The sequence below is a fragment of the Neomonachus schauinslandi genome, chromosome 5 (assembly GCF_002201575.2).
Source record: "Neomonachus schauinslandi chromosome 5, ASM220157v2, whole genome shotgun sequence".
Classification (NCBI taxonomy): Eukaryota; Metazoa; Chordata; class Mammalia; order Carnivora; family Phocidae; genus Neomonachus; species Neomonachus schauinslandi.
In genome coordinates, this window is record NC_058407.1 from 119,617,480 (window position 1) to 119,644,209 (window position 26,730).

The window sequence follows — 26,730 nt, forward strand, 5'->3', positions numbered from 1 at the left end:
GGCATGCATATTTATTTTCCAATCAGTATTTTTGCTTTCGTTGTATAAATACCCGTAAGTGGAATTGCTGGATCGGATGGTAGTTCGATTTTTAATTTTGGGGGGGAAAACTTTACTGTTTTCCACAGTGGCTGCACCAGTTTGCATTCCCACCAACCGTGCAGGAGGCTTCCCACATCCTCACCAACACTTGTTATTTCTTGTGTTTTTGATAAAAGCCATTCTGACAGGTATGAGGTGATAGCTCACTGAGGTTTTGATAAGGCAGCATATAGAAGAATCTTGTTTTTCTTATCCATTTAGCCACCCCATATCTTTTGATTGAAGAATAGTTCATTTACACCTAAAGTAATTATTGATAAGTATGTACTTACTGTCATCTTGTTAATTGTTTTCTGGCTGTCTTTGTTGTTCATCTCTGTTCTTTTCTTGGTTTGTTCCTTTGTGTTTGTTTTCTTTATATTGAGATTCCTTTGTCTTTTACCTTTGTGTTCTTTTTTTTTTTTTTTTTTTTTTTTTAAAGATTTTATTTATTTATTTGAGACAGAGAGAATGAGAGACAGAGAGCATGAGAGGGAAGAGGGTCAGAGGGAGAAGCAGACTCCCTGCTGAGCAGGGAGCCCGATGCGGGACTCGATCCTGGGACTCCAGGATCATGACCTGAGCCGAAGGCAGTCGCTTAACCAACTGAGCCACCCAGGCGCCCTACCTTTGTGTTCTTAACTGTAAGTTTTTTTGTGTGGTTACTGTGAGGTTCACATATAACACATATATAACAGTCTCCTTTAAGTTGACAGTAAGTTAATTCTGAACATATTCTAAAGCTTTATATTTTTACTACCCTCCTGTGCATTTTATATTTTTGATAACACATTTTACATCTTTTTTATTTTATTTATCCCTTAACTAATTACTGTAGTTTTAATTAATTTTACTACTTTTGTCTTTTACCCTTCATACTCGCTTTGTAAGCTGTTGAACCACTACCTTGATTACTTGTCTTTTCCAGTTCCATTTTTAACTTTCATATGTTTTCCTACTAGTATTTGTGTCTTTTTCTTTTTAGCTTAGAAAACCCCCTTTAACATTCCTTTTTTTTTTTTTTTTGGATGTAGTGTTCCATGATTTACTGTTTGCATATAACACCCAGTGCTCCATTCAATACGTGCCCTCTTTAATACCCATCACCAGGCTAACCCAGCCCCCTAGCCCCCTCCCCTCTAGAACCCTCAGTTTGTTTCTCACAGTCCATAGTCTCTCATGGTTCGTCTCCCCCTCCGATTTCCCCCCCTTCATTTTTCCCTTCCTACTATCTTCTTCTTCTTCTTTTTCTTTTTTTTTTTAACATATAATGTATTATTTGTTTCAGAGGTACAGTGTAAGACTGTTGAATCACAGACCTGTACCTCTTTGACATTCCTTTTATGGTCAGGTTCAGTGGTGATGAACTACTTTAGCTTCTGCTTCCTGGAAAACTCTTAGTCTCTTCTTCAATTCTGAATATAAGCTTGCCAGGTAGAGAATACTTGGTTGGGATTTTTTCCCCTTCAGCACTTCGAATATATCATGCCATGCATGCCCTTCTGACCTGTAAAGTTCCTGCTGAGAAACCTGCTGATAGCCTTATAATGGTTCTCTTTTATACAGTGAGCCTTATAATGGTTCCCTTTCATACAGTGGGTTGCTTTTCTCTTGCTTTTAATTTCTTCTCTTTATTATTAATTTTTACCATTTTAATTATAATGTGTCTTGGTGTGTTTCTCTTTGGGTTCATCTTTTCTCTTTTTCAAAAAGATTTATTTATTTATTTGAGAGATTGAGAGAGAGAGAGCAGAGGGAGGGGCAGAGGGAGAGAATCTTTAAGTAGTCTTTCCGCTGAGCATGGAGCCTGATGTGGGGCTCGATTCCACAACCCATGAGATCACGACCTGATACAAAACCAACAGCTGGCCACTCAACTGAATGAGCCACCCAGACACCGTTGGGTTCACCTTATTTGGAACTCTCTGGGTTTTCTGGACTTGGCTATTTGTTTCCTTCCCGGAATTAGGAAAAGTTTTCTGCCATTATTTCTTTGAGAATTTTTCTAGCCCTTTCTCTTTCTCCTCCTTCTGGGACTCCTACAATGAAAATGTTATTCTGCTTGATACTGTCCTGGAGGTCCCTTAAGGCATCCTGTCTTTTTAAAATTCTTTTTTGCTTTAGTTTTCCTGCTGTGATTGGGTGTTTTCCATTGCTGTGTTTCTGGTTCACTGATTCATGCTTCTGTTCCATCCATTCTATTGTTGAAACCCTATAGTGTATTTCTCCATGTAGTTTTAACCTCTGCTTGGTATTTTCTTTCTATTTTCTGTCACTTTGGCTTTTTTTGTTTTTTTTCGTTTTTTTCTTTTTTTTTTTTTCTGTCACTTTGTTGAAGTTCTTGCTGTGTTCATCCGTTCTTCTCCCAAGATCAGTGAGCATCTTTACGGCCATTACTATGAATTCTTTATTAAGTTTGTTGCTTTTCTCAGTTTCTCTGAGGATTTTCCTTGTTGTTTGGTTTGGAATAAATTCCTCTCTCTCCTCATTTTGCCTCTCTCTGTTTCTCTCTATATATTAGGTGAAATGGCTACCCCCTCAGTCTTGAACGGGTGGTCTTGTGTAGGAGTTTTCCATGTGATTCAGAAGCACCATCTTCCCTGGCCACTAGAACCAGGCACTCTATGGCTGCATGAGTATGCTGACTCCGATAGGGCCACAGCTGCTGTGCAGGGAGATCGGGGCTCACATCACTTAACCATCCCAGTTGTGCACAGGGTGGGTGGGGTTCAGGGCATTCATCTGCCTTGTTGTAGCTCCAATAATGCACAGGGTGAGTGGAACGAGGGGTGTGTCCCCCAGCCTGCTTATGTGTGGGGAGGGCCGACCATGCCCTCCACATGTTAGCTAGAGGGAGGGCACCAAAAATGGCACCCATTTGTTGCATCACCAGGAAGTTAGGATGAATGGCAAGAATGGCATGCACCAGCACTTCCATCCCTGGATAAAGTCCTCATGGGGTCCTGCCTCCCTGGCAGTCATTTTAAAAGTAGTAAGTGGATCTCCCTTGCTGGTCTAGGTACTCTTCAGTCTGTTCCTCTTGTGTTAGATCTCAGCGTGAGTGGGTTTGCATGTGAGCCCTTTTAGAGTCGGGTATATGTTCCTTATAGTTCAATGATTCTCCTGGTCTTCATCCCCATTTATTTTTAAAATAGGCATTTGGCAGGCTCATCTTTCTGGTGCTAGCCCTCAAGGTCAGGGTGCCTGATGTGGGGAACAAGCCCTTCACTCCTTGAGGGAGAATTCTAAATTTGGGGGATCCCTCCCAATTGTGGGGTCACTGCATCTGGGGTAGGATCCCAGGGAGGACATGTCTCTACCTCTCCTGTCCTTCTCAAAGTGTCTCTGTTGTCTTTTGTTGTGGAAATCCTAGCCATCTAGTTCTCAGGGATTTTTTTGTTTGTTTGTTTACAGAGGAAAACTATTACATACATAGCTATGAATTTGTTGTGTCCAAGGAAGGAGTTGTGTTTAGGGTCTTCCTACACCGCCATCTTGAGTGACACCACCTTTCCCAGACTAGAATTTATTGTCATGCATGTAACCCATAACAGTCATTCCTTCATAAGGACTGTCCCAAAAAGGGGTGCCTTAAGCCTGGGAGTGGGCTCTAGGAGGATACCTATCCTTTTCTGCAATCCCTTCTCTGAAGAACTCAGAGGACATTAAGATTAAAACTTCAAGATCTTGCTCTCAAGATTTTATGACCTACCTGTTGAAATAGAATAAATATAGTTGAACCTTTAGTGAGAAAGAAGAATTTCTGGAGCTGTGAGGGACACTCTGAGAAGGAGTAATCATGGTGGGCAAAAGTGGTCAAGGAAAGTTTTGTGAAAAGCTGAATCTGCCACATTGTGTTAGGTTTGGTATGGAGGCAAAAGAGGGAAACACAGAAGGAGACATTCCTGAGAATAGACAGGGGAGACTGAACTGGAGGCAACACATGCATAAATTGAGACCATTTCAAAAGAGAGAAGTAAAGAAAGAAATAAAAGACAGAATCCCTGCCCCTATTGTGTTTGCCATCTGGCTAGGATGCTTTCAGCCTAATGAGCAGGTTAAAACCCAGCATGGTTCCACACAGAGAGCAGCCTAAGAAGTACTTTGTAATGATGATCAAAAATATGTATCATATTAATTACCAAAATAAAATGATTGCCCTAAAATTCCTGAATGTAAATCAATATATGCGATGAAAGATTTCTCTTTGCAAAAAATGTCAGTAAAGGAGAATAAGCATACTTTTTTTTTTGTAACAAGTGTTACTGTGTTTTAAAAAATATGGTAGGAAGATAGTTCTTTAAAAATGCTGTTAAATGCACATAGGAATCAGTTGGAGGAACCACAGGAGTTCAACCTAACTTCACAGGAAGACTTATAGAGCAAAATAGCTTAACTTCACATTTCATGGTAAACGTTTGTTACTATAATGTAAGAGAGATTAAAGGTGAACATGAGGGAAGCAAATACTAACAGCAAAACCCACAAAGTGGTGCAAAATCCTTCAGGTGCAAAATCCTTCAGGTGCAAAATCCTTCACTGTGTAACCAAGCATCCCGTTCAGTAGGGTACAATACAAGCAAAAGACTCTTGTGAGAACTTTCAGCATTACATTTAAGCTTCTCTATTTAAATATAAGCATAACTCACTGCAGTATTTGCTGCATGTATTTTATCAGGCAGGCATTTCTGATTATAGAAGAATATGAACTTATAAAGTTACCTCAGGTGTCGGATAAAACACAGACTATAGCCATGAGCTCTTCACACATTGGAGCCCTTTGGTATTCTAGTCAGATGTTCTCCAACTGCGCCAGGGCACTCCAGCAAAGCTCGTGTGTGATAAAACAGCAGGGGCCTCTAGAGCATGTTTTTAAAGTCAGCTTTCTCAGAATTCTCATTAGATTCTTGAAATGAGCACACACAAACACACACTCATCTCCTTTTTGCTGCCGCTTTAACTTGCCAAAGAGCAGAGGTATATGAACCAAATCTTATTAATATTAACATATACTTTGTTATTTTGTTCCCTGAACACTGCCACTTTGTTATACTAAATTAAAGCCCTGACAGAAACATCCAGTTAATCCTCACTAAGAAAATGCATTATGGTGTCATAGTTAATAAGTAGTTCAATGTAATCACACCTTGATCATTCTTCTGAGCGGTTCAGTCCTTGGCATGGTGTGGTTAGAACCCAAATGTCTAACATTAGTTCCCTTTGTGATTGCTCACACAGGAGTTAAAATGGATAGTTGCTCTCCCTTCAGATGTACAAATAATCTATTTTCTTTTACTGAAAAGGACAGGCAAGGAAATGCCGAGACAGCAAGAAGAAATTTATGAGTCTTCAACTAAATGTTATCATAAAAAGAATATCTGGGATTCAGTCATAACCACAGGGTATGATGTTGAGCTCAAAGCTCGCTCCCATGCCCCGCTTATCAAACCCCACAGAGCATTTGAACCCCAAGTAGAAGCTCCCCACGATAAAAGGAAGCTTTCTCTGGCCAAGTTAGACTAATTGTGAAAACTCTCTTTGGCCGTGGACTGCCTGTAGGAATCTTCACTAAGCTCAGAGGGATCACAGATGAAGATCCTACCTTAATGAGGATCTGAATGGACCCCGTGGCTTTTGCAGATATGAAATACCAGAAGCTTAGGGTGCAGGCAGCGCTGGATTCTTGCCACACGGCACTCCTGAGGTGTGCTTCTTCACCCTGAAGGCCCACCGGCGTAGCCTCCAGATACAAGAAGTGCCCTAGGAAGAAGGACAGCTTTCAGATAGGACAGAAACAACAATGAGGGGATCCTTTTAGCTTTTCCATCTTAGTTAGGGTTTTTAATTATATTTCATAGGATATGAGCTGTCAAAGGCATTTCCATTTGAAACAGAAAGAAAATCAAATAGCCTTGCTTCTAGCTCACTGACAGAACAATTTCCAACTGTCTGTGCTTTGAGCAGGGTACTTCACAGTATGCAGATCAACTGATGTGACAGGATATTTATGGCACCAAATCAACAAGATAGTTATAGAAATCATTTAATGGACTCCCTATACTTTCCAGTTCTTGTAAAACAATGCAAAGATATTACCTATGAAAAATAAATAAAGGCATTACAACGTACTTCCAAAAATTCAGTCATCTACTGAGTGCACAAATAAAATGCTGAGAATCTTAATATGTAACATGGAAGATAATGAGTTTTATATTTATGTATCCAAACACTCAAAACATTTTATCAATGTACAGCCCAGTGTCTGCATGGAGCTCAGACCTTCATTTCTCTGGTGTGGTCAGTTTGGCTTGGAGGGTTTTGTTGTATCAGAGGCCTGAGGAGTTGCTACACTTAGACACCCTCTTTCCTATTCTGGAGCTTCCAGGAATTCAGGGTCCTTTATTCTGCTAACATCCTTTGTCCTTTGACCATCTACTCACTGCAAAAACGAGGCACTGCCAACACGTCTGACACGTGTGACTTTACAGTTATCTGCATGTTACCCTCTACAGCTTCCAAACCTGCTTTCCCTTCATACGTATCATCTCATTTCTCTAATCCCTGCTTGGTACACAGGGAAAACTGGGCTCTCTCCACCTGCGGATGAGAAATTTGAGAATCTGAAAAGCTATATGATGTGCTAACGATCCAATGAGTGGCAGAATTCAGGGTTATTAATTATAAACACGGGTCATGTAGGAAAGGTGCCCGAAGGCAGCATACATTATCATCCATCTACAATTACCAGAACAATATTAAAATTTGGTTACTCCCTGTTATGTGTTGAATTATGCCCCTCCCCAAAGATGGTGAAGTCCTATTTCCAGTCCCTGTGTAAGTGGCTTTATTTGGAAATAGGGCCTTTGTGGATGACCAAATTAAAATGAAATCATCAGAGTGGGCCCTCATCCACATGAAGACTGTGTGGTAATGAAAAGGGTAAATTTGGACACAGAGACAAACGTGCATAGAGGGAAGACAATGTAAAGACAAAGGAGAACACCATCTATAAGCCAAGTAATGTGTGAGACTACCAGAAGCTCGGAGAGAGGCACAGAATAGGTGATTCTCCCTCACAGCCCTGAAAAGGAACCAGTTCCGCTGACACCTTGATTTCTCCCATCTAGCTTCTAGAACTGTGAGATGATGTCTATAGTTGACATTTCCAGTACTTTGTGATGGCAGCCCCAGGAGACAAATATACTCATCAGATATTTGACTCGCTTGCCATGGCCCCATGGTAGTCTCACCAGAGCTCTCCAGTTGCTGTCAGGGAAGACAATGAGATGCTCACTGTAAATATGAGGAAAGCCTCATAACCTACCATTTTTGTTTCCAAGTGTGTGGTCTTCGGGAGGTCTTAGGCTCTGATGAGAGCCAACTCCCAAAGCCCAATCGAAGTTATCAGCCAGGGAGTTTTGCCAGCCACACCAGCCTTTCTCAAAAGTACAGGAGGTACCACATTCATTTTCATCCGTATCATCTCCACAGTCATCTACAAAATTACAGCTTTGCTCTGGTTTATAACATTTGCCATTCTGACATTCCCAATAGCCAGGAGGGCAGGAACCTAGAAAACAGAAAATAAATGAAGATGAGGAAACACTACTAACACATCACTAAGCTTAAAAGCTAGTAAGAGTAGATTCACTTTAACATATTAAGAAACACGGTGTTCTTAGGAGTATGAGTTATCTGATCCCCATCTTTCTCTCCTGATCCCCTCTAGGGTTCTGGCCAACAGATCACTCACAAGGATTATTCAAAATGAAAAAAAAAATCAAGTATCATTTTATTGATCTAGGAAAGTACCCCAAGACTCTTCAAATACAGCATTTCCTGTAAGCTAAGTTCAAGAATATAAATTAGATCTGAAAGCCAGTGAGGCTTTCCATTTTTTATACTGAAACAAAATCTTTAGGGTACTAAGAGCTTATGTACTATGGTGTATTTGGAAGTACATTCCATTACCACCCATGCATTTTAATATTTATCAGAAACCAAATATATATATATAGTATTTCCACAGAAGTAGGGGTATGAACATATAAGTAATATTCCACTTTCTAACAGATTTTTCTCCAAAATGCATTTATATCTGTCAATTGTTTAGAATTTTAGAAACAATTTCCCTACAAAGAAATGTCAACAATAAAGTTTTATTTTTCGCTGACCCCCACCCCCCCCAGAAAGCTTAAAATAAGAGCAGTGTTTTTGAAGACCTGAGTTTGAATGCTGGTATTGATCCTTCTCAGCTATGAGACTTGGATCATCCTACCCTTGACGAGTTTAGTTTATCTAAAAAGAGAAAAAAAAAATAGTACAACCAACAGAAGTTAAGCTAATTAAAGAGACTATTGTTGATATCCCCAGTGCCTAGAGCAGAGCCTGGCCATTAGTAAATGATCAGGAAATATTAGTCAAATACATGAATTAGTGAAATACAGTGCTCTGGAAATGACAAAGCAGTTCAATATGCACATTTAAGGTATTATTATTATCCTGCTCCAATATTACAATAGGGTGTAACACCAGGGTAACAATATTTTAGTAGAAAAATTCATTCAAAGATCCACCTTAGGATATCCACTCCCCAGTTGCTCCGTGACACGACAGTACCAGAAATTCTCTTCCTTCCTGTCTTCGCCATCTGGTACATACGGAAACTGATAATGCCTCCCTATTTTATTTCTACGTGGTAGCTTCCAAGGCCTGGGGTTGTCTGGTAGCTGAGGACTAGTGTGGATTAGAGCTGGGGGTGATTCAGGGATTCACTAGAAGGTGTTCTGGGAGCTGAAAACGGCTGATAAAATCTCATAAAGAAGCTTTCATGTCCTGGATCAGTCCTACATTTTAGAAAATAGATGGCTAAGAGGGAGGAAGTGGGAGGAAATGGATGGGATGCCATGTAGAAACCACTGGGGAGAAGAGTAGTGTTCTGAAGGCTTCTAGCCATTTTGCGTGCTAAGCTGTTTCTGGACTGTTTGTTCAAAATTGCCTAATTAAATGCCCTTTACACTTGCAAAGCCTTTGAAAATAAGTTTCAACCATGCATTCTGCCTCTAACAAAACTTTCTTGTCTGGGTTAATTGCTAACATTTTCCTTTCTTGCAGCGTGGGATTAAACTATTTTTATTTAGCTGTCCAGTTCAGTTTTAGCAGATTCGGGGTAACACAAAAGGCCTTTAATGTTTCAATCACAGAGCTTGACTCAGAATCATAACATTAAAGCATTTCTGAGCTACATAGAAATGGAGAGCACATACATTAACCTTCATTTATAGATGAAAAATAAACGAGGATTATAGATGTTAAATGACTTGGTGATTTTTCAAGAGCAGAGATATAATTTGGACCTAGGTCTATTGTCTTCTGAACTATTTTTTAAATCTATTGACTTGAAAAGAAGAGCAATGATCCAGGTCAACTACCACAAGACCAGACCACCAATGAACTAAAATGGTAGTGTTGACTACCAGATGCATTATTTCTCAGGGGGCTGTTGAGAACCTGCGAAATTACTAGATCATTTAATTTTACACAAGTTGGCATTTGTATTGATTCTGTCAATTCCAATTTGTTTGGGGAGTAAAAACAAAACTGGTTCTTAAGATGCTTTTCTCCAAAGAGACTGAATCAAGCTAAAATTTAATTCTTCTAAAACAAACAAGAAAGTAGTTTGAACATGTTTCTAAATAGAAACACATCACAGATAATATATTGGCATATATTACACAACCGACATAGCCAATATTTTAGAATAATAATTTTTAAATTTCTAAAACATAAATAGCTACACAATTTTAAAAACACAATAATTTAAATAGTACGTAAGATTATTTTGAACAGAAAGCCCTTCACACTAATAAAGACAATTTCACTGCTATCATGTGTCCTACCCATAAAACACTTTTTTGGTAAATATCAAGGAAAATCATCAACTAATGTTATTTACCTATTTCCAAATTATTTTCCATGTCTGTTGTTTTGTCCAAAGAAATCAGCTACTAAGAGGGAGGGTGTATATCTTTAAGCGATTCGGATATTAAAGCTTTTATGGAATTACATAACTTTGATTTTTAATAAAAATATACTATTCAAATTAGGCAGAGACCTTCTTAGTGGGCAGTTTATTTTTACAAAAAAGAACAAATTATGAAAGTAAAAAACCTCCAATGTAAATAAGTCTTAGAGACATCTGAAGCTTAACTTGCTGAAATGCAAACTCTGATTCTTTGCCTCCAAACTTTTCCAGTGAACAGTCTTCCTCAACTGTGTTTATGGCAACTCTATAACTCCAGTTACTCAGAGGAAAAACAAATCTTGTCTATGTAGTAGGGTCTGACTCCACTTTTTGGTGTTTGAGCTGATTGCTGACAGTGCTTCCTTTGTGTCCAGCATCTGGAAACCTAGTAAGCTAGCCCAGGTGCTCCCGTTTGTGGCAGGAGTTTCGAACCAAGCATCCCCTTATCTGTGCACAGAAATTCTCACCCCAGTCCCACCCTCCAACCACCAGAAAACTCTAAATCAGTTTCCTTTCCTTGCTCTCTAAAACTACTTTTGGACATGCCTTGGAGCTACCCTGATGTCCCAGAAGGCCTCATTATGTGAGTAATAGATATTTTCAACCCTTTTAGTGTACAATCGGTACTGTCAGTCTTAACATCCAAACCAAATTTTGGCCCAAGGTGGGCCAATCCTCAGTTACAAGGTGGGCCTCCATTCAAAATTTGGTTTGGATGTTATATATGAAAACACATATATGTGTCTGTGTTTGTGTGTGTGTGTACAAAACTTTTTATTCCATAACATATACAGTTTTTCACTGTTACTATTTTGGCCTAAGTGACTATCATTTTGTGTGATTTTATTACAATACTTTCCTTTCTGATCTCTGTGCCTTACCCTTGACCCTTATGGTCCATTAAACAAAATAGAACCATGTGACATTTTAACATAATTGAATGTCACTCCTCTATCCCAAACTCTATTTAAATACTATTCCCCATTAAAAGGAGCCAGGACCCCTTGAGAAAATAGTCTGGAGCTAAGAACAAAAAAATTCAAGATGAACCTAGATTTTTTTTTGTACCAGAAAATAATAAAGTGCTCAAAAATTTATAGCATTATGATGAAAGGCTCAAGGAGGCAGCTATTAGAGAAACTTACTGGCCAAATCAGAGACAATTTGAATATCAAGGTAAGTAATAAGAAGACGTTTGCTCCCAGCATATACACAGTAAGAAAGAGTAATAAAGTATGGAATTATCCGTCAGCAATAAACAACTAGAAACTTGGGCAAAGTATATACAACAAGTGTTTTAAACACTGAACATCAGGAAATACAAGCTTGGGATCCCTTAGAGAAATGAAAAAAGGCACACCCTATGATCACCCCTAGATTTCTGCATGGAGGCACTTCTGGACTATAACTCCAATAGGGTCAGCCCAGCAAAAAATGGGGTTACACATAGTTGAGGAAACAGTCTGGGACAGCTAGAATTTTCAATGCTGGGTGGTGGAGGAAAGGGTGCTATACAGAGAAGGAGATCCAGAGATATGCTTAAGTCTTTGTCTGAATTCTAGTTTTTATATTTGTAGGATAAAGTCCAGAAAGAGAAACTGAGAACAATTTCTAAGAGAATAACTAGGAGCTATATGCTGAAAAATTACCAGAGGTCACAGAGGGCCACATATCTTTGAGTTTCTATCAGCCAGAATGTAGAGTCCTTGGTGAATATGTAAGGCATTCAGTAGGAATTCCAGAGGGGTACACTTTAGTATGGGGGAAAGTAACTCTCGAAGGAAGTAGACTCTAGACCATGGATTGGATTGGCAACCTATAATCTTAAGACCATATCTGGCCTACCATCTGTTTAAGTAAATAATGTTCTATTGGGACTTAGCCATGCCCACTTGTTTACACATTATCTATGGTTACTTTCACACTAAAATGGCAGTTAAGTAGTTGCAATCAAGACCATATGGCCTGCAAAGCTGAACATAGTCACTCTCTGAACATATTCTTTTAACCTCAACTTGTTTTTACACTAGATTACTTTAAAAACTAAAGTTTCCTGAGTTAAAAAAAAATACAGAGGAAATTTGCAAAGAGGAAAGTGATAAAGAAATACAAACTTCCAGCTATAAAATAAATAAGTCACAGGGATAAAAAGTACAGCATAGGGAATATAATCAGTAATAGTGTAATAACTTTATATGATGACAGATGGTAACTATAGTTATTGTGATGAGCATTTTGTAATGTGTCTAATTGTTAAATCACTGTTGTCACCTGAAAATAATATAGTATTGTATGTTTATACTTCAAAAATATTAATATCAAAGAAATTGCTGACTTCTATCTGTCTTTAAAAAAACTTAAACCTCAAAGGACCAAACGGAACTGTTAGCAACTTAAGTGCCTCTAGAACAAAGTTCAATGCTTTTTAAGGAAATATACCAAGTTTCAACACTTAGCAACACAAATTCACAATTCCATCATCAAATTAAAAATTACTACTTTGTGGGCACCTAGGTGGCTCAGTCGGTTCAGCGTCTGCCTTCGGCTCAGGTCATGATCCCAGGATCCTGGGATCGAGCCCCACATCAGGCTCAGTGGTGAGTTTTTTTTCTCCCTCTCCCTCCCCCTCTGTGATCTTACTCTCTCTCAAATAAATAAATAAAATCTTAAAAAAAAATACTGGTATGTGAAGCAGGAAAATGTGATCAATAACCAGGGGAAAATAGCCAATAAAAGCAAATATAGATACAAAAGAGATGATGGAATTATCAGGCAAAGAAAGTAAAGCATAAATGTGCTCAATGCATTCATCTTACAATAATAAAAAATCTACAGAAAGTTCTTTGTAATAACAAATAAGTTTAGCAAGATTATATGTCATCAATACACAAAAATCAATTACATTTCTGTATGCTAGAAATAAATAACTAGAATCTAAAATTTGAACAAGTCCTTTCAAAGAGCATTTCAAAACACAAAACTCTAGGGATAAATTTAACAAAATGATATCTGGCCTTTATACTGAGAACTACAAAATACTGATAGGAAAGAGACCCTATATAAATGGAGATATATATCAGGCTTATGGATCATAAATCTTAATATTGTTAAGAACTCAATTCTCTTCAAATTTTTATATGATACCAATATAATCCCAGTCAAAATTTCAGTAGGACTTTTGTAAAAATTAACAAAGTGAATCTAAAATGTATATGAAAATGCAAAGCACCTAGATTAGCAAAAACTGTGTCAGATATACAACATCTGATTTCAAAAAATTGTACAAAGCTATAGTAATTAACACTGTGTGGCACTGACTTACATATAGACAGAATGATCAGTGGATCAGGATATATCATTCAGAAATTGATTCAGAAACATATGATCAATGGGTTTTCAAGAAAAGGTAACAAATTAATACACAGCATTTTCACCAAAACTGAATGAACTGAAACCAAATATAAGGAGAAACCAACAAATACCAGCTGGGGGATACTCTACAAAATAAAAGGTCTTTACTTTTCAAAGATATCAGTGTCAAAGAAGACAAAGGCTGAGTAATTCCTGTACATTAAAGAAATATAAAGATACTTAAAAACTAAATGCAGAGTATGATCCTTGATTAGAACCTGAACCAGACAAAAAACAAAAATTACATAAAAGGACATTTTGGGGACAATTGATAAACTCTGAATGAGGCCCATAAATTGAATAATAATACTGTATCAGTGTTAACTGATTATACATGTAAGTGAACATCCTCTATTTTAGGAAACAGACAATGCATTATTTAGAAGTAAAAGGGCGAGACAGTATTTGAAACTTGCTCTGAAATGACTTGAAAGTAAGATTTATATAAAACAAATGGGTAAATTGATAATAATCTGCAAATGTGGATGAAGTATAAATTCTGTAGTGTTATTGCAATATTTCTGTGAATTGGAAACTATCACAAATTTTTTAAAAATATACAATTTTAAAAGTTAAAAAAATAAAATCCTCCAATGGCATCCCCTCTCACTCAGAATTAAAAGCCAACATCCTTAAAATGGCCCACAGGTACTTTACAATCTTGACCCCATTTTCTCTGTCTTACCATTGCCCTCTAGTCAGAGACTACTGGACACACTGTAGTTGGATAAAGTTGAGTTTATTACTTGTTGCAGTGATGGAGAACAAATACTGTGGGGAACCATGGGATAGTTCAGTGAGGGTAGGGGAAATGACTTAATAGGATTAGGGCTTTGGGTAGGTTATTTTGGGGAGGGTCAAAGAAAGTGGAATTTTGATCCAGATTGGGTGCTATCAGGAAGCGGAGATAATTATGTGATTGGCTATCTTTAAAGAATTTTTAAGATTTTATTTATTTATTTGAGAGAGAGAATGAGATAGAGAGAGAGAGCATGAGAGGGGGGAGGGTCAGAGGGCGAAGCAGACTCCCTGCTGAGCAGGGAGCCTGATGCGGGACTTGATCCCGGGACTCCAGGATCATGACCTGAGCCAAAGGCAGTCGCTTAACCAACTGAGCCACCCAGGCGCCCTGGCTATCTTAATGATTCTTACCTAACAAAGGGAAGACTAGACTAGGCTAAAGTTATAATAGGTTGGAAGCACTCCTATAAATCAAGATATGGGGATGTTTGGTTATTTTTTTGGCCAAGACAATGGTCGTGTTTTGTCTGTGTTCACTCATGCTTACAAAGTGATCTTGTTTTTATCTTGATCCATGGTTCCAGAGTGGCTTTGTCTGATGTTGACACTCTGTGAAATTGTTTATGTTCAACAGGAGAACCACCAGCTCATAGCAACACCAAGGCCTAAATGATACAGTACCAGGCCAGGTCCCAGATGCCAAGGGCTACTTTTCTTTTTCTCACTTCGCAATTCTATATATGTGGCAAGAGAGTTCAGTGGAGCAGCCAAACCTTCTAAGGGATATAAGGATAGAAAATAAAACCCTTATGGTTCTTCTTGGCTTTTTGCAGTAGGTACAAAACAAACAAACAAACAAACAAACAACAACAACAAAAAACAAGACCAGCTGCTTTGGGAGATCCTGACACATTTGGAAGTCCTTCATATTTGTTATTTTTTAAGCCTCTTGATCCTTCCCCTTAGTAATTTGCAGCAAAGACTTGAAAATGTGAAGATCCTGTGTTATCTACTTTACTGTTAGCACAAAAGGAGGTAACACGTGGAAAGAAATCCCATAAAATAGATGACAGTAGCCTTATGGAATGGACAAAGAAAACAGGTAGAGGAATTGGGATTTGTGTTAAGAAAACAAGGAAAACCTGGAAGGGAGTCTAGGCTCTTAAGCTTTGAGGAGGAAGGCCCACCACAGTTCCAAGTGGCTTAATACTGCAGTGTGGCCGAGGCTCTTGTTCGAAATCCAGCATTTTCTGTACTTATATGCTTCTTGGGCCCTGGGCTCAGCCCTCGACTGAGAACAAACTGCAGATTGGCTCAAATACTGTTCCGGTAGCTTCCACCTTCTTCGTTCCAAATAGTTGCAATTCAAATGTTCAAAGAACACTTTCTACAGCCTTGATCAGCATGACAAAATTTACACTAGATTGCCACTCATGTTCATTCAAAAAGATATTTCCAGAAAGAATGGTTTATTCCTGTTTTTTAATTACCCAGTTTTAATATTTAACCATTAAGAAATGCTATGCTAACATTGCATGCTAACATTCAACTAGTTCTAATCCTGTGCAGGAAAAGCACTCAAACAAGAAATCTAAAGGTACTTTTTAAAAATGAATATTCCGGGCGCCTGGGTGGCTCAGTTGGTTAAGCAACTGCCTTTGGCTTGGGTCAGGATCTTGCAGTCCTGGGAACGTGTCCCGTGTTGGGCTCTCTGCTCAGCGGGGAGTCTGCTTCTCCCTCCGCTCCTCCTCCCTCTCATGCTGTCTCTCATTCTCTCTCTCTCAAATAAATAAAATCTTAAAAAAATAAAAATACAAAATAAAAAAATGAATATTCCTTCATGATTCTGACTTGGAGGAAATTGCTGACATCTTGGTGGTGAACAATTTGTATACCTTGAGTTTCTAGTGCATCATATTTAAAAAGGTATGGTAATGAGCTTGATCATTTAAAATCATCATTTTCTGAAGTTTCAAATTCAACTATCAGGGATAACATGAAGACAGTCCAGCGAATTATTTCTGCTGTCAGAAAATGTAAAATATATTAATATTTTATTGTTTTTCAGTGTACTTGATAGAGGCTTTGAGGATTTAAGGAGAATTGGCTCTAAGACATCACAAATAAAGCCACTACCATGAGACAGAGAGCTAGGGCTAGAAGTATGATCTAGGCATAAATCTCAAAATCAAAATCACTTCAGGAAAATTTTATTTTGTACTTTCATACAGTCAAATTTGTCAATCTTTCCTTTTATGGCTTTTGACAATCCAATATTAAATAAAATTCTCCCATATTTTTTCTAGTACTGTATGATTGCTATACAATTTCATTTTTTTCTTTTTAAAATATTTAAATATTTTAAACCTTTGAAATTTACTTTGGCATATAGAATAAAAGATAATATTTTTCAAGTGGAAAGAGGAATACATACACATGCACAACAAAACACACATGCTGGGGTGTGTGTGTGTGTGTGTTTTAAGATTTGTTTATTCATTTTGGAGGGAGAGAGAGAGAGCATGAGCCACTGGGGCAGAGGGAGAGGAAGAGAAAAACTCAAGCATATTTTGCAGTGAGCACGAATACCATTGCGGGCTCGATCCCAAGACCCTGAGATCATGACCCGAGCTGAAACCAAGAGTCAGATGCTTAACAGCCTGTTGCCATCCAGGTGCCCCCATGCTGGTGTGTTTAATGAATGTCTCTGGAAAGATACATAAGAAATTAGCAGTTCCTCTGGAAATAGAACATAAAGACAGAAGTCAGAGGAAAATATTTTTTTAATCTAGCCCATTTTTCATACTATGTGTATTTAAATAAATTTTCGCTTTATTTAAAAATAACATGCCAGGGCGTCTAGGATAAAGAAAGGATTCAAGTAGTACAGTTATAGTTGGGGAATCCAAAACAGGCTAAAGCTCCTCTGATGAGTATTAACCTGGATTGAGGGACAAGAATGTTGAGTTTTCTGGAAACCATGGTTTACAGTAAATGGAAGACTGAACACTCTCTACACTCCACATGGCTGAGGAGGAAATGCTGACATTAAGGAAGAACCAAATTACAGTTTAGAAAAGTAAATATAAGGAATGAAATGCTCTATGAAATATCTAAGATCCAGACTACATTTATAGTGGAGTATGAACTACATAAGATAGAACAAATAGGGAAGGTAGGTAGTGGTAAAAGAATTCAGAAGAAATCCTGTAGTCATCCTTGATCCCTGCTTCTCCTTCATTGCCCATATTCAACCAACCACTAACACTGTCCCATTTTACTTTCTAAATATTTCTTGAATCACCCACTTCTCAAGGGATATTCATGTCTCTCCTTGACTAATGAAACAGCTTCCGAACTGATGGCTCTGCATCCATGTTAGTCTCCTAAAATTCATATTGTACACTGTAAACAGAGTAATGTTTTCAAAAGGCAAACTGGATCACTCTTCTGCTTGTACATCATTAAATGGCTTCCTATCAGAGTTAAGGTAAAGACCAAATTTGTTAATGGACTAATGGACATAGATTCAACTCTACTCACCTTTCCAGCCTCATCTCATGGTCCCCCTCAACTCCCCACCACAAAAACCTACTAGCCTTCTTGCAGCCCCTCCAACCGCAGATACTTTACATATGCTGGGCCACCTGCCTCTAGAAATCTCTCTTAGAAAATCTTGCACATTTCAGCTCAATATCCATTTTCTGCAAAAAAGTTTTGATTGGTCAAGATCATCCATTACAGCCTCTTGCCATACGAGGCAGCTCTTCTTCACAGAACTTTAATAACATTCATTGTACTTGTCTACATAGTTATGTCATAATGACCTTTTCCACTGCTAGACTATAGTGCCCATGGGGGATAGAAACTACCTTGTACTCAGAAAACGCTCACTGTGCATTTTTCTGGATGAACAAAGGAATGAACAAATGAATGAATGAACTGAAGAGAGCAAGGAGGAGGGCACATAGCTATGAGCAAGTGACAGCCTTCCAGGATATGGCTTACTGGAAGATGAGTTGGCATTCTGGTTTTTAGACAAAAATGACAGGATAGAACTATGTTTGGATTGCTGAACTATGAGATGCCAAGACTGAGGATATTAGAGAAAGAGAGTCAATCTCCTCTGACCTATTTACTGTGATGAAAATGACAAACATTCCTGAGTTTCTTTCTTCTTTATTGATAGTAGCAGTAGCTATTCAACTTGTTCAAAATATACATTTCTGACACTTTCATCAAAGATTTCCCTATTATTTCTATAGACAGAATTCTACAGTCACAATTCCAATTTAATGCTATCTTTGTATAATTTGATCTATAACAAAGCAATTTCCATTTGTAAACCTTGCCAACCTGGTGAAAACAAATTCTATGTAATGAAACTAAGACAATTATCTAATTCAAAGGAGAAAATAAAAGAAAACAAGTCATCAAAGCTAAATTCTGTTAATAGGAAGCAAAACAAACCCAAAGTATTTGTATGCCTAAACACCACTCCAGTTATGCTTCAAATTAACTGGGATAAATTAGGTTTGAATTTGTTTCAATATACATATTTTTTACTTTGTATACATCATTCATAATGAATGGAGTACAAAAGTCTTTTGAAACAGAATTAGCATATGGGCTCTCTTTCCTTAAAACATGTATCATCAAACTAGGGTAAAATTGTTCTCTGGTATTTGTGTGTGTGTGTGTGTGCATATGCTAACATGCATGTATGTCCATACACACACATTACGTATGTGTGTGTTGCATAATTCACATGTTACATATAAATGTGTATATTCGTGCATGCATGTGTGAGAGTATTACATATATGAATTTGCATATGTATAAAAGGTGTAGTTAAAAATGACTGCAGAGCAATGTATAAATGGGTGATAAAATTAGTCATGATGGTAACTACTAGTTACTCATTACCTCCTACATGCTGCACTCTGTGCTGGGTACTTGATGAATATTATCTCTAATCCTCATAACAAGATTATAAGAAATGTTAGTTACCTCTATTTTCGTCCTTTTTAAAGTTTTTATTTAAATTCCGCTTAGTTAACATACAGTATAATATTAGTTTCAGGAGTAGAATTCAGTGATTCATCAGTCGCATATAACATAGGGCTCACCAGGACAAGTGCCCTCCTTAATGCCCATCACCCATTCAGTGCATCGCCCCCTCCATGCCTCTGGTAACCAGCAGTTTGTTCTCTATAGTGAAGAGTCTGTTTCTTGGTTTGTGTCTCTCTCTCTTTTTTCCCCCCTTGCTTGTTTCTTAAATTCCACATATGAGTGATATCATATTGTATTTGTCTTTCTCTGACGTATTTTACTTAGCAAAAAACTTTCCAGCTTCACGCATGTCATTGCAAATGTAAGATTTCATTATTTCTGACAGCTGAGTAATGTTCCATTGTACATATATACCACTTCTTTATCTATTTTTCAGTTGATGGACACTTGAGCTGTTTCCACAATTTTAATTATCTCTATTTTCAAACGTAGCATTTAATAATAAGAAAGAGTGCAATTTCCAAAGTTATTACATCTAGTATGTATCTGACTTAAAGTTTCCTAACACTGGAGTAAAGAACCTAAATAAAGTGAAGTATAACACCATGTGAGGTAGGCCAAAGGAATCACAAGTTCAAGGCCTTCTGGTGGGAAAGATCTTAGAGTTATGGAGGGTCATCATGAAGCCCATGTGGCTAGATCCTAAAGAGCATGGTTCTAAGTTAGGGGAGGAGAGACGGGGGTGCCAGTAGGCAGTCTCCATGGCCATTGTGAAGACTTTGGCTTTACTCTGAGATGGGGAGCTACTGGCAGTTTTTGCCTAGAATCATGGGATAATTAAGAACATAAAAAAATCACCACATTGAGGTCAATTCACAGAACTTCAGTGATTCAAAGTCTGGTCTTAATCATTTCTTTTGGGGCGCCTGGGTGGCTCAGTCAGTTAAGCGGCTGCCTTCGGCTCAGGTCATGATCCCAGTGTCCTGGGATTGAGCCCCGCATCGGGTTCCCTGCTCAGCGGGGAGCCTGCTTCTCCCTCTCTCTCTGCCTGCCTGCCACTCCCCCTGCTTGTGCTCTCTCTCTATCTCTCTCTGTGTCAAATAAACAAATAAAAAGTCTTTAAAAAAAATTTCTTAATCAGTTCTTTTAACCTTTCTGTATAAAACTGTTTCCATGACTGTAACAGTAATTACAACTGACCTCACTTACAAGGCTGTTTTGAAATATAAATAAATAATTTTAAGATTTTGGGGAAAAAACAGATCACAACTTAATAACTATATCAAAACAAATTTAGGTGAACATATGCTTTGGTTAAAAAAATGAAAACATTCATTAGTAGTCATCATTTTCATTACCATAGCTAAACTTAATTGAATGGCAACCAATACCAGATATATATGTTACTTCTAATTCTCACAATATTGAAAAATAAATATTATCTTGATTTTACACCAAAATTCATTAATTTGTGAACATTCATATTATTGGCATGTAGCAGAGCTAGGATTTAGACCCAAAAGAAACTAACACTGAAATTGTGTTCTTTGTCCTTATAGTCCATTGTCTAAAATCCTAGGCCAAAGAGAAAAACCAAGAAATAACAAGAAGCAAATGGTTACATCTCTGTCCTAATGGAGTTTAAAAATAACACCCATGTATGCAGTTATACTAAAGATTCACTAATCACACAGTTCAATGTATGGTGAGAGAATTGAATGACATTGTGAATGCCATGAAAGATCTCTGACACCAGGGGACATGGGGTGACTGGGGTCACACCAACTGGATACTAAGGAACCGGATACTAAGCTGCCTTAAAAAGAAGAGTAGAATTCATGGAAGATAGAAAATGCCTTTCCAACATTTGAAAAGAGACATATTAATAAAAACAGGCATGAGTCACAGCATGCTTGTGGATAAGAATCAAATCAATCTTACTTGAGATGAAAATGAATATTTTTATAGCACTTGATAATTTACAAACACTTTCATATGTGTGGGCATGTGTAGAAATAAACTTACACGGACCTGCATGTACATACACGTGTATGATCGTATTTGTTCTGCATCAAATTGTAAGAGCAATCATGGAGAGAATAAACCAGTCACTATTGGAGACAGAACTCAATCCATGTCCTCTCACTCCAAAATTCATGCACGGAATTAGTGGAGATATAATCATGAGGGATTTTTAGCTGTCTGCTTCATGGTCAAAGCATTTCCTCATCCCCATTTCAACTGGGATTTACTCTTAATTCCTGAGTGCATTACTATGAGCCATTCACAAGCCAGACCCAGTCCATCTTTCATTCACACCAGATATCTGTCTATTCCTCTAAACACACATGGACTTCTATGTACCTGAGTCCTTGACCATGTTCTTCTTAGTTTGGGGTATCTCTATCTCTATTAAAAGGCTACTACTCCATTAGATCCAACTAATAGAACTTTACCAGATACCCTACTCTTTAGGGAAAAAAAAAAAAAAGATAAACTGAGAAAGGTAGTCTGAATAATGTCCCTGCTCAAATCTCTGCAAATACGTTGCTTCACATGACGGGGGTGGGGGTAGAGATGTGATTTTGGCAGTTTGATTAAAGGTAAGGACCTTGAAATGGGAATATTATCCTGAATTCTCCTAGTAAACCTCATCTAATCTCATAAATCCTAAAAACTCCAAGAGCAAGGATAGAACAAAGTATGAAAACTGAGAGCCACTAGCCAAGGAATGTGAGTGGCCTCAGAGAGCTGGATACAACCCCTAGCAAGGAAATGGGGAGCTGAGCCCTACAACCACGATGAACTAAATTTTGCCAACAGCCTGAATGAGCAAAGAAATAGAGTCTTTCCTAGAGCCTCTAGAAAGGAATGAATGCATCCTTCAGATGGTGTGATTTTCGCTCAATGAGACCTGAGGCCCACTTCTGACATACGGAGCTGTGAGATAATAAATTTGTGTTCTTCAAAGCCACTAGAGGGTGCCTGGGTGGCTCAGTTGGTTAAGCGACTGCCTTCGGCTCAGGTCATGATCCTGGAGTTCCAAGATCGAGTCCCACATCGGGCTTCCTGCTCGGCGGGGAGTCTGCTTCTCCCTCTGACCCTCTCCCCTCTCATGCTCTCTCTCTCTCTCATTCTCTCTCTCAAATAAATAAATAAAATCTTTAAAAAAAAATAATAAAGCCACTAGAGTTTTAGTATTTGGTCATGGCAACCGCATAAAACTAATACAGTGGGGCATGTATGTTGTAACTAGGCAAATCTGAGTGTGAATCCCACTTCTCTTTACATGATTTGGTAAGTCATGCTTTCATTAAATTATATCATTTGCAAAAGTAAGATAATCTTCCACAAAAAAAATGCATCTTAACCTCCAAACAGTGTCCTGGTATACCATACATTTATCAACAAATAATGGCTCTCATTATTCCTATTACTAATATAATGGCTACTGGTATTACTATTTTAATTATTATTTATTTCTTTGGGGGGATCTTCATAACACTTATGTTTATCACAGTACTACGGCACATAGTATGATTTTAAAAAAATAACTGTTCATTACAAGGATGTCTCTCCTATTAAACTGTAAGCTTCTTACAAAAAAAAGGAAGAAGACTATGGCTTTCATCTTTGCATCATTAGAGCCTCAATTATAATTTTATATATAGTATCCATTCAATAAATGTATGCTGAATTGAAACAAAGTGGCATACCAATCTGAGAAGTTTGAATTTTATCCTTCAGCATTGGAAAAATTCAGAAATTGGAAATATTCAGCAGGGGGGTGATGTGGTCAGAATATTGTTCTAGAAAATTTAATCTAGAAAATTAAATTGAAAAATGAATTGAAATTGGGAATGACTAGAGGCAGGAAGACTAGTTAGGCCTCAATTAGTTTCTTTCATTTGAGATTTGACACATTAGAAAACTGGCAGAGACTGAAGTCGCTTACTTAAGGCTATATTTTTAACTCTGAGGAGAAAAAGAGCTAAAACTCATTAAAAAGATCAAGTCCAATATTTGCTCCACTGTGCAGCATTGCTACTTGTGGTTTAGAGTCTGGTGGTGAAGTTAATGCAGAAACCTAAGACGCAATATCACCTGCTAGACAGTATATCCACTTCCTAAAGTATAATGGAAAATTAACTAGGGACAGCCTCCCCTGGTCCAGCTTAATTTCCAAAAAAGCCCTGATTCAGAGGGTTGAAGCTAGACATAAAATCATGCGAAGCTATTCCTGTGATTCTATGCCAATAGTAATTTTTGGTTACATTAGGTCTCGTAAGACTCAATAAAATTAAGTATCATGAAGAACCAAGTATGAGAATAATTACTGGAGGCAGTAGCTATGGATAGGGATCATTCAACCTAACAGAATTCTTTGAATCAAAGAGACACACCTCTCAGGAGCCAACACCAATCCACTCTCTCAGTGCATCTGATTGGCACAAACAGACCATGGGGATCTGCACCAGGACATAGCAAAGAATTCACCACTCACTATCTATACCCCACTGTAGATAGTCAATGAATGAGTCATCTAAATATTCTAATTATAATAAGGTGAACTGTTGAGTGGCCTTATGATTATTTTTTTAAAACAACTAACCAGGATGTTAGTTGTTCAAATAAACTGGACTATATGCTTCAAATGCACTAAAGCAGGATATAAAATAAAAATACCTTCTTTAAAAAGAAGATTTAATTTAAATTCAGTTATAATAAATGATACATTCTTTTAAGACATGTATCTTGAACTAGGGGATAATTCTTATAGGACCTGGCATGGAGACATGTGATATGCAAGATCTGATTGCTGCCTTCTGTGAGCTTAAAATCTTCCCAGTAAAATAAGACATTCATATGTGAAACATACACAATAAAGACTGGTTTGCAATTCTCTAACACCATACACAAAGATAAACTCAAAATGGATGAGAGACCTCAATGTGAGACAGGAATCCATCAAAATCCTAGAGGAGAACACAGGCAGTAACTTCTTTGACATCGCCCACAGCAACTTCTTTCAAGATACATCTCCAAGGGGCGCCTGGGTGGCTCAGATGGTTAAGCGTCTGCCTTCGGCTCAGGTCATGATCCCAGGGTTCTGGGATCGAGTCCCGCATCGGGCTCCCTGCTAGGCGGGGAGCCTGCTTCTCCCTCTGCCTCTGCCTCTCTCTCTCTCTCTGACTTTCATGAATAAATAAATAAAACATTTAAAAAAAATTATAAAAAAAAAAAAGATACATCTCCAAAAGCTAGTGAAACAAAAGCAAAAATGAACTTTTGGGACTTCATCAAGATAAAAAGCTTCTGCACAGCAAAGGAAACAATCAACAAAACAAAGTGGCAACCCACAGAATGGGAGAAGATATTTGCAAATGACACTACAGATAAAGGGCTCGTATCCAAGATCTATAAAGAACTTCTCAAACACAACACCCAAAAAACAAATAATCAAGTCAAAAAATGGACAGAAGACATGAAAAGATACTTCTCTGAAGAAGACATACAAATGGCTAACAGACACATGAAAAAGTGTTCATCATCATTAGCTATCAGGGAAATCCAAATCAAAACCACATTGAGGGCGCCTGGGTGGCTCAGTTGGTTAAGCGACTGCCTTCGGCTCAGGTCATGATCCTGGAGTCCCAGGATCGAGTCCCGCATCGGGCTCCCTGCTTGGCAGGGAGTCTGCTTCTCCCTCTGACCCTCCTCCCTCTCATGCTCTCTGTCTCAAATAAATAAATAAAATCTTAAAAAAAAAAAAAAAAACCACATTGAGATACCACCTTACACCAGTTAGAATGGCAAAAATGGACAGGGAAAGAAACAACAAATGTTGGAGAGGTTGTGGAGAAAGGGGAACCCTCTTACACTGTTGGTGGGAATGCAAGTTGGTACAGCCACTTTGGAAAACAGTGTGGAGGTTCCTCAAAAAGTTAAAAATAGAGCTACCCTATGACCCAGCAATTGCACTACTGGGTATTTACCCCAAAGACACAGATGTAGTGAAAAGAAGGGCCATATGCACCCAATGTTCATAGCAGCAATGTCTGCAATAGCCAAACTGTGGAAAGAGCCGAGATGCCCTTCAACAGATGAATGGATAAAGAAGATGTGGTCCATATATACAATGGAATAGTATTCAGCCATCAGAAAGGATGAATACCCAACTTTTACATCAACATGGATGGGACTGGAGGAGATTATGCTAAGTGAAATAAGTCAAGCAGAGAAAGTCAATTATCATATGGCTTCACTTATTTGTGGAACATAAGGAATAGCATGGAGGACATTAGGAGAAGGAAGGGAAAAATGAATGGGGGGGGATCGGAGGGAAAGATGAACCATGAGAGACTATGGACTCTGAGAAACAAACTGAGGGTTCTAGAGGGGAGGGGGAAGGGAGGATTGGTTAGCCCAGTGATGGGTATTGAGGGCACGTACTGCATGGAGCACTGGGTCTTATACAAAAACAATGGATCGTGGATCACCACATCAAAAACCAATGATGTATTGTATGGTGACTAACATAACATAATAAAATTAAAAAAAAAAAAAAGAAAAAAAGACTGGTTTGCAGACTACTGGTCCAAGGCCAGAGTAATAGTCTTTCAGAGTACTTACTGGGGCTGGATGACTGCTGCCACCCAGTGGACACCAGCAGCTTTCAGTGTGCCCAAGCCATCAATAAACTGAGTCCAAGCATCCTCAAGAAATTCCTGGAAGCGGGCACTCAAGGTCGTCAAAGCCTTCTGTTATTGGTCAAGGGGGAGGGGAAAGACTCTAAAGATGTACCTGTGACCATTCTTCATAAGGAAGACATGACTGCAGAACCAGATGGATTCTCTCTTGAATATATCATCTCCATCTAATAAGAGAGGACTGTTGAACCTTTCCAACTCTGTGGCCAGCACCTTAGTGGCTCCCAACCCAACATAGGACTATCTGGACACAATGTTTCACCTGTGAATCCTATGAAAGGCACTTGGTCTCCAGGAGTTCCCAACAGTAGATTAGTACCTATCTCTCAAGTGAATGCAGTGGTAGAACTACTGAGTAAGCAAGGAGTTCAGTACCTACAGAGAACCGCCACACAGAAGTTGCCTCCTTCTGTCAGAGGCTCCAGTCAGTGTAGTCATCAATGACAGAACCATGTGGTTCAAATGGAACCTTGGGGAATTTAAGCTGCAAGAGGAATGCTGCTGAGATGGCCTGCTGTACTGCATCCAGAGTATACACTGCTCAAGACCCCAGCCACACCGGCCATATTTTCCGGTCAACTTGCACAAAGTCCCCACATGAGGTGAATATTGTCTCTAATGTCCAAAGAGTCTAATTAGGTGCCAGACTTTCTTTTTGGCATTGAGGGCCACAGGGCCAAGAAAATGTTCCTTTCCTATCTCAGAGATCAATCTTTAAGCCTTTTTTATTTTTTATTAACATATAATGTA

The 26,730-nt window shown here is 38.3% G+C and overlaps 1 protein-coding gene across 1 annotated transcript in view; it reads right to left on the reverse strand.

Annotated features, from left to right (window-relative positions):
* MALRD1 (MAM and LDL receptor class A domain containing 1) overlaps positions 1–26,730 on the reverse strand; it is a 794,826-nt gene that overhangs the window by 309,325 nt on the left and 458,771 nt on the right. The window contains exons 28-29 of the mRNA XM_044915239.1: positions 7,406–7,651; positions 5,684–5,841 (exon numbers count right to left, since the gene is read on the reverse strand). Coding sequence (XP_044771174.1) covers positions 5,684–5,841; positions 7,406–7,651 — 404 coding nt within the window. The remainder of the gene's footprint in view (positions 1–5,683; positions 5,842–7,405; positions 7,652–26,730) is intronic.